The sequence below is a fragment of the Bison bison genome, unplaced genomic scaffold (assembly GCF_000754665.1).
Source record: "Bison bison bison isolate TAMUID 2011002044 unplaced genomic scaffold, Bison_UMD1.0 scf7180017864177, whole genome shotgun sequence".
In the NCBI taxonomy this organism is placed as follows: domain Eukaryota; kingdom Metazoa; phylum Chordata; class Mammalia; order Artiodactyla; family Bovidae; genus Bison; species Bison bison.
Genome location: NW_011494749.1, coordinates 1,593,437 through 1,601,984, shown reverse-complemented (window position 1 = coordinate 1,601,984; position 8,548 = coordinate 1,593,437). Strand labels below are relative to the sequence as shown.

Sequence of the window (8,548 nt, the reverse complement as noted above, 5' to 3'; positions counted from 1 at the left end):
GCAGTTGGTGCCGCGAGGCTTTCCCGGCCACCCCCCTTTTCTTGGAGCCAGTGTCACCGTTGTGGGTGTCAGTGGCCTGTCAGCACTGTGAGCAGCGAGCTTGTGGGCTGACATGCAACGCCCGTCTACATGTTTCCCAGCAGACGTGCCCAGGGCTGCTGTGTCCTCGGATAAGGACACTGAAGGATGCTGAAGCCCGAGAGTCATCGTCCTCCTCCCCCGTCATCGCCCGCCCACCCCGAGGTGGTGCAGGAGAGGACACAACTGCTTTCTAGCTTGCCTTTCATGATTCTGCCTTGTCCACAGCCTGGTTTCTATAAGTCAGCATCCAACCAAGAAAACCAGAAAAGTCTATATATTTAAAACAGAGGGGTTTTAATCCAGGAAATTGTTTAACTGAGAAATAAGAAGACCCAAGATGCCACTGAGGGGTAACCGGAAAAAGGGAACCACAGAGCTGGTGGGACCAGATCCTGGGGGTCAGGCCACTGGGTGGAGCCTGGGTCTGCAGAGGGCCTATGTGGTGGGAGCTGAAGCCATGAGGAGACCTGGGCCCTGCCAGAAACATATCCCCCACACCCCACCCCAGGCAAAGCGGGAGCACAAATAGCCTGGCGTCCTTCTCCATGCCTTCCAGATTTCTGCGTTAGCTAAATGCAGCTGGAAGCCAGCTGATCTGGGAGCTGGGGACAGGCCAACTGCAGTCAGTCCCCAGAGCAGAGCAGGGGAAGGCGAGTGGTGGGTCAGAGGGCAGGCAGTCCCAGGACGTGCGTGGCCCTGGTCCATTCTCTGTCACGTCCAATCCCACTGTGGATCCCCCATGCTGTCCTAAGACCCCGGTGAGTGGAGGTGGGGGTAGCTGCCCTGGTGGGTTTCTGTAGGTTCTCTGTCACTCTGCTTGGGAGGAAAGTGCTTTGAGGAGGTGGGGGAGGGGGTTTATTCATAACATTATCCCATTTCTCCTTTGGGGGAATTTACTCATTTAGCAGCCCCACCTCGCCTGTCCCCTCAGGGAGGCTGTGTCCCAGTTTTCTGTCCACCCCGGCCCATTCCTCTTCCCCCAGTCTCTGGTTTCCCTGCTGGAGAACACCCACCCAGACCACGCATCAGTGGTCATGCGTGTTTCCCCAGGATAATTCATTCAGCGTGTGCTATTACAGAGTGGTCTGTCTGTAAGTAGATGTCATCCACCGATCAATTTGTATCCTGTTTCCAATAAACTTCTGGAAATTCTGCCTGGTTTTATGCCGCCCTTTGCTGGGACAGTGGCTCAGCTGTAAGGCTGGGCGCAGGGGCAGGACCCCGCCGGCCCCCAGCCCTAGGTGCTACCTCCCCTGTGTGGCTCTGGGGCCAGGCCCATTAGTCTGACATCCCCGCCCCAGCTACATGGAGGTGCTCAGAGGCCTTTCCCCAAGGTTGGCACTTTATTCTGCTCTCTTGTAAGCCACAGCCTTAGGACAGGGCGGTTTCCTGAGGCCGAGCTGCGCCAGAGGTGGCTTTGACCCTGTGTCCCCTAGGCCTGGAGGTAGGAGAAACCTCAGGCAGACCTCTCTCCATCAATCCCTTTCGCACTGCTGTGCTGGAGCCAGGTGGCGGGAGCGAGCGCGGGGCCGCTCCCACGGTGAGCTGAGGGAGTGTGCTGCACTCCATCCAGGGGTTGACAGGAAGGCTCCCGTGCCAGTGAGGTGGGTGCAGGAGCTGCAGGTGACACAGATGAAGCCCAGTGCCCTCTTCTACATCCCACCCTCCTCAGCTCTGAGAGCTGGAAACCAACATGTCTGAGTTGACCTGAAAGGCATCGGGAGCCTGTCTGAATGCCCAGCATCCTTCAGTGTTTCTCAGGCCCCCAAGTGTGAAACCAGCCTGGTAGAAATTACTCTGTTGAGTTTTTACTGGTTCAAACCTTTTTGACTGCGGTGTAGACTCTGCCTCTGGCTGTCCTGGGCCATCACTGTAGGCTCCCTGGGACGCCTCCAGCCTGTGTTTGTGAAGTGTGCCTGTTTGCAACCCTTGTTTGCTGAGATTTGAGAGAGATGTAAAAAAAAAGAGAGAGACACTGAATTCCTTCAAGAGTTTCACTAGAGAAGCAAGACATCCATGTGCAAGGTTACAGGACCCTGGAAAAGGTTGTAGAGGAGGCAGGGTGCTGCCAGTCCTTGCAGAAGTCCCGAGAGCAGGCTCAGCGAGGCCGGATGCGGCAGGGCAGGCTCTGTGGAAGCAGAGGGGCCCTCAGAGTGCAAGCCGGCAGCCCCGTCTCTGTGAAATCCCTAACGCCCTGGTTCTTGGTGTCTTTTTATTAAGATTTAATCCTGACTCGAGCGTCTCCCTCTTTCTGGAAGCTCACCAATAGAGAGTCATGTGTGCCCTGTCTTTCAAGGGGTACCAGCCTTAAGATCCATTGCCAGGACTGGGTTTTTATAGTCAAACTTCTTAAGAGGTTTCCATTTGTTCTGCTCTTGCTCCTGGACTAACGGCAGGGGGTCACTGGAGGGAACCACTTAGCCTGCAGGGACCACCCCAGAGGTGTGAGCGCCCCTCACCAGGCCTCTCTGCGCTGCTTGCTGAGCCGGCCCATTTATATGTCCTTTGGGAGCTTGTTTTCTTATTCCCAGAACCAGCGGTTCTAACCCTTGGTTGCCCCTGAAGCTCTCGCCCCCCTGAGAGCCAAGTCTTCTAGGCGTCCCTTCACCTGTGTTCCCCTCACTGCAGGACCTTCCGCCAGCCCGTGGAGGTGCCCTCCGGCCTCTGGAGAACCCTCCTGGCACCCACATGTTGGATCGTTTCCTGCCCCACCCCCCCTCTGTAGAGGCTTGCAGTAGAGTGTCCTGACTCAGGCCAGATTGCCACTTACTACTGGATGACCTTGGGCAAGTTACTCAACCTGTCTGTGCCTCAGTTCATTCGTCTGTAAGATGGGATCATAGTATGTACCTCACAGAACTAACTAGTGTGTGTAAAGTGCTTCGCATGGGGCCTGGGACAGTGTTTGTTATTGCTCTGTCATCATCTTCTCCCTGCTGCCCTCATCTTCACCCTCTCTCCCTTCTCAGGCCGCTTAAACTTCCCCATCCAGTCAACAGGCAAACCACCACAGGTCCTCTCTCAGCTTCGCCTGAAGCTCGTCTTATCTCCCTTTACTAGCCAACTTGTTTAAAGAGGAAAGACTTGTCTCCATTCCTTGAAGTCTCATTAATTCCTCAACACAGTACAGTCCTTGATCGCTTCCCCATTCTGGCCCACCCCAGCCACCCACTGAGATTGCCACTGAAAGGTCACCAGAGACCTCCTAATTGCCACATCCAGCCCGTCTTGCGGTCCCCCTCTTTGAGCTTTCTTGAGCACTCGACATGGTTGTCATCATATTACTTGTCTTTGTTACTCTTCATTACACTCCTTTATTCTCTACCCAGAGCAACACTGAGCCACATTCAGATATTACTTAGAGTCATTTCCCAGGATTTTTTACAAAGATAAAATTTCAGAATAGTAGTCCCCTGCGTACCGCCTTTCCATGTCCCTCCATTTTAGAAGAAAGCACTTTCCCAGTGTATGATTTTATACAATGACTACATATGTATGAATCCATAATCAATATGGAACATTTTGCATATAATTAAATTTTATGCAGACGATAACCTATCAGTTCTCAAAAAGCTATTTTTAATAGCACAGACCATGCTGTGTTAATCCAGGGTGTCAGCACAGGAAACTTGACCAGACAGTGTCAGACACACATGTTGGTTCTTCAGCATGCAATTAGGAATTTTGAAAATACTGAGGTACTTTGCAGCCTGTCTGGGTATTTTATGTTTGGCTTTTACCCTCATAAAAACGGCTCTAGTGTATTCCTTTTAAGTTTTTTTTTCACTTCACGCTCTTTTTTTAATTGCTGCATTCCTGATTTTCTTCCTATTTAAAGGTTTCTTCTGAGCATTTCACCAGGTCTTCCTTTGTGTGTCCTTTACTTCTGGGGATTTTTTTTTTAAAGGATGGTTCTTGGTCCTCTTCACTCTTCTCCAGGTGACCTCATCCATTCCCTGTAGGAGGTCGGCTCCCATCAGTAAGAGTCTGAAATGCTGTTCCCAGCCCTAAACGTGCTGCTGTACTTATTTGCCTGCAGGTCCTCCAAGCTCCTCCAACTTGTCTTACCTGTATCTCCTCCTCTGAACCTACTGCGGCCCGTTTCCTCAGTGTGCACTTTCCACCCGCCATCCAGTCGCCTCTCTTCCCGACCTGGGCTGTGCCTCTGCACCCATGTGCTGTCTGTCGCTGCCCTTGCTTGGAACACAGACTGTTTCCTACTTGGCTTGTCTTCCCTTACCGCTCACCAGCCTGTCCACACTGTTAGCAGAGTAACTGATCAAAATGTAAGACTGGGGCTTCCCTGGTGGTTCAGTGGGTTAAGAATTCACCCGCCAATGCAGGAGACACAGGTTCAATCCCTAGTCCAGGAAGATTCCAAAATCCTGCGAGCAACTAAGCCTGTGAGCTATAACTACTGAGCCCACATGCCCTAGAGCCCATGCTCCACAAGAGAAGCCACTGCAATAAGTCTGTGCACCGCAACTAGAGGATAGCCCCATGCTCGCTGCAACTAGAAAAAGCCCAAGTGCAACTAGAAAAAGACCCAGCCAAAAAAGAAAAAGCAGCAAGGCTGATCATCGTCAACTTCTTGAAAACCTCGCACACACTTGCTTTCCTGCTGGATTGTCCTGAGCTTGCAGGGCCCAGCCCACCTCTCCTGCTGTCTCCTAACTCCGTCCCTAGGCTTCCTGCTCCCTTGGCTCATTGCTCTCCTCACCCTCCCCATGCCCACCGGCTCTTCTCGCAGCTCCGTGCCCTTGTTCACGCCCTTCGCTCTGCCATGGATGTGTTTCCTTTGCTCCTTTCCTCATCCTCCACGTTCAGCTCACACGCACCCCTCACTCCCGGCACTCCTACCCCTGCCCTGTGCTGTCGTGCTGTCATCTGCGTGTTACTTCCTCGAGAGCCCACTGGCTTGGATTGCCTCTGATCCGTCCACAGGTCTGTCTCTCCCAGGCTTGGCCTGGCGGCGTATCATCTGCCTTTGTGGCTGAGGGTCTGGGCCATGGTGTGTGCCTAGCAAATGCTTGACTAGTGGCTTCAGGCCTGTCAGCCCCATCATGCCTGCCTGCCCCCTGCACATGAGTCCCTGGGGTAAAGTCATGGAAGCCATTTCTTCATCCCTGAAGGTGTCAGCAGGTCATATGAGAAAGAGGAGAGAGACGTGCTGCCTCACATGTACACTAAAAAGTGCAGTCCACCCCGAGGGACCAAAATGCTGCTTAGAACCCAAATGTAGGAAATAGGGTCTTTACTCAGCCTGTCTCCAGCCTACCTTATACCACCATGGCGGCTACTCTCCCATCTGTAGAAAACCCTGCCCTTCAACAGTTTGCTCTCTCCCCATCCTCTCCCATCCTTTCTTACCCTCCTTCCCTTCCCTTCACCCCCATAAAAACTCTAGTCCTCATTCAGTGCTCAGCAAATGGGGTGTTTCCATCTCCAACCCCTGGAGTTGAGCAAGGGCCAGGATCACTGTTCCCATTTCACAGATGGAGAACCAAGTCCGGGAGAGGGGTTTACTGTGGGTTGGGACCAAGTTAGGACCAAGGGGTCCTTCCATGCAGGGAGACTGTGAAAGAAGCCCGAAGCCCTGCTTCTGCCTCTTGTGGGGACACCCAGACCCCCTTTAGAGAGCTCCTTGTCAGTGGGGAGAGTAGTCATCAACTTCAAGGTGAGGGGCAGGGAGGATCCAGGGCAGATTCGGGGTTGTGGGCCCAAACCCTGTGATCAGCATCTACCTGGGCCTCTTCGAGGGGAAGAGACGGCAGTGACAGGCTACAGGGACCATCAAGTCATTTCTCTTACATGAAGTCAGGCGAGTGAGCCCAGCTCCTGAGGGGCGAGGGGACACGGCGGTGTTGAGGGGAAGGGTCCAGGGAAGGGAGGGCCAAGGAAAGGGGGGCACAGGGAGCCCTGTTGGCCACTAGAGCTGCTCAGCAACCAGACAGGTGCAAATGTGGGGAGAGATGGTACCAGAAGGAAGGTGCCGGGTGTTCACGCAGAGCACAGTATGTTAGTACCCCTGGAGGTGGGGCCTTCACGAGGAAGTGCTTAAATCCCAGACTCCAGGAGCATTTGGTCTGACAGAAATGATGAATCTCAGGCCAAGGTTGGCCAGCTCCTTCCCATGGCAGCAGAGGGCGTCTCTACAGTGAGAGGCAACAGCAGAGCAGAGGAATGGAGCAGGGTCCATGTAGGGCAGAGATGCCCGAGGAGCCCCTTGGAGGGACCCAGGTGGCACAGCCTTTCCATCACTTGGTTTGGGTTCTCAGTAGCTCTGTGGGGTTCTGACAGTAGTTGGTGAGTTTTCAGGAACGGGAAAAGTGGATGGAGACACAGTGGGAGGTGGGTTTTAATACCCACCCAACTTGTCCCCCAGGCCATCTCCCCCTGCCTGACACGTTCTATCTCCCACCACAACATCCACATGGCATCCATGTGCCTCCCTCCTGGGACATGGGTGACTCTCCTGGGCCTGGCCACCACTCTTGAGGACTTCTAACTGGGGAACGGCATCCCTGTCCATGATAACAGAGGGCTGGGCTGAGAGGATGAAAACAGGTGGGGAGAGGGGGCTTGCCCCCATTGTCAGACCCTGTATCTGAGGGCCGGGGTCCGTGACTGGGGTGATGAGTAGGGAACCCATCCTAGGCCCTTCTGTCCCCCTCGGTGGGGAGAGGGTGTGTGTATTGGGGGCAGATGTTCATTCTCCTGAGATGGCTAGGGCTGGGGACGCATGGGGTTCAGGAGGGGCATATTTGGGGCTTTAGTGACCTCTGAATAGCCCTTCGGAAGCCTTGAAAGCCATGCATCCCCAATGACTTCCACTGTGGACAGTAGGGAAAACCACTACACGTGGCCACCCCCTAAAAGAAACCCTTAATTCATGCCAGGTACGCACCTGTGCCTGCAGAGCCCCAGGTCAACAGATGGGTTAGCCCAGGTGGTCTCAGACGCTGACACAGGCATGTGGAAGAGAACCGGAAGGAGGAGAGGTGGGCTAGGTGGCTCTGGTCCTGGGGGAGGGCGGTGAGCTGGCTCTGGTGACCGGAGGCCCCTTCCTGTCCAGGTGGGTAGCAGCCACCACAGGTTCCAGGGCCAGGGAAGGGTACTTGGGGCTAAGGAAAGCCAGGGGAGGGGGTCCAGGAGCCTGACCTGGGTGGAGATGATAACCTCCCAGGCTGAAGATCCCCACATCGTCCCAGAGGAGAGCAGGCGTGGGGTAGGGGGGTGGGGGGTGGAGGGCCTCCTAGGGCTCCAGGTGGGCCGCCCATCCTGGGAGCCTGAGGACCTCTCCCAGGGAGTGTTCTGACTTTAAGGACACATGGGACTCCAGGATTCCTGTGGAAGGATGGTGCCCTGGACAGCTTCTCCACTCTGTCCCCAGAGTGTCCCTTCATCTTGGGGAACTCTTGAACCCTCCTGATGCCAGATGAACCTGCAGATACTTACTGGTTTTCCTTAGATCAGTTGAGATAGGCTTGCATTTTTCAAAAGGAAGTTTATTAGTATTGAAAAAAAAAGCCAATTGGAGATCATAGAAAAAACAGCTGTCCAATTTTGGAAAAGACCCTGATGCTAGGAAAGAATGAGGGCAATAGGAGAAGAGAGTGACAGAGGATGAGATGGTTGGATGGCATCACTGACTCAATGCACATGAGTTTGAGCAAACTCCGGGAGATAGTGAAGAACAGGGAAGCCTGCTGTGCTGCAGTCCATGGGGTCGCAAACAGTTGGACATGACCTGGCAACTGAGTCACAACAAAATTTCTAAAACAAGACTTCTACTCTCACAGTTCCCTGGCTCTGACCTGGGACAAGGCGGCTGTGGCCTTCTGCTGAGTTGGCACTCCCTGGCTGTTTCCACCTGCCATGGTGCTCCGTGCTGTCGGAACATCATCCCCACAACATCAGACACACGACTCCAAGCCCAGACCCTCTTCTCTCCCTGCCACCCATCTGGCTCCTGCAGAGGTCCTTTGTCTGGCTGGTTGAGGGACCCTTGCTGGCAACCGTCCAAGGACGAACCCTGGCCCTCCAGCCCAGAGCCAGGCATTCCTCCGTCCCGAGGCACCCGCAGCAGAGCCCCAGTTCTGGGAGGGGCCTTCCTGGTCAGTCCTCCTCTGAGACGTCCACCTGCAGCTTCCCTGTGGCCGCCACCTTCCCAGAGCGCGCCCTGCGCCAGGCACGGTAGGTGCTCTTGTCGCTGTCTGAGCCTTGCCAGCCCTGGGTGAGGCCCAGCAGGGCCCGCCCCTGGCGGAAGAAGCTGGGGCTGGAGAAACAGTAGAGCACGGGGTCTAGCACGCTGTTGAGGTAGGTGAAGGCCAGGGAGCCGTGGAAGAGCTGCGAGCAGATATCCAGGGCGTGGCAGGCACGCAGGCGGAAGGCCACGACGGAAGCGACGCCGAAGGCCACGCTAGGCAGGAAGCAGACGGTGTAGACGCCCACCACGGCGGCGAGG

At 54.8% G+C, this 8,548-nt stretch overlaps 1 protein-coding gene across 1 annotated transcript in view; it reads right to left on the bottom strand.

The window, feature by feature from the left end:
* Positions 1-7,576: 7,576 nt before the first annotated feature.
* Positions 7,577-8,548, bottom strand: part of OXER1 (oxoeicosanoid (OXE) receptor 1) — a 3,695-nt gene continuing 2,723 nt past the window's right edge. Inside the window, exon 2 of the mRNA XM_010842322.1 lies at positions 7,577-8,547. Coding sequence (XP_010840624.1) covers positions 8,200-8,547 — 348 coding nt within the window. The 3' untranslated portion in view covers positions 7,577-8,199. The remainder of the gene's footprint in view (position 8,548) is intronic.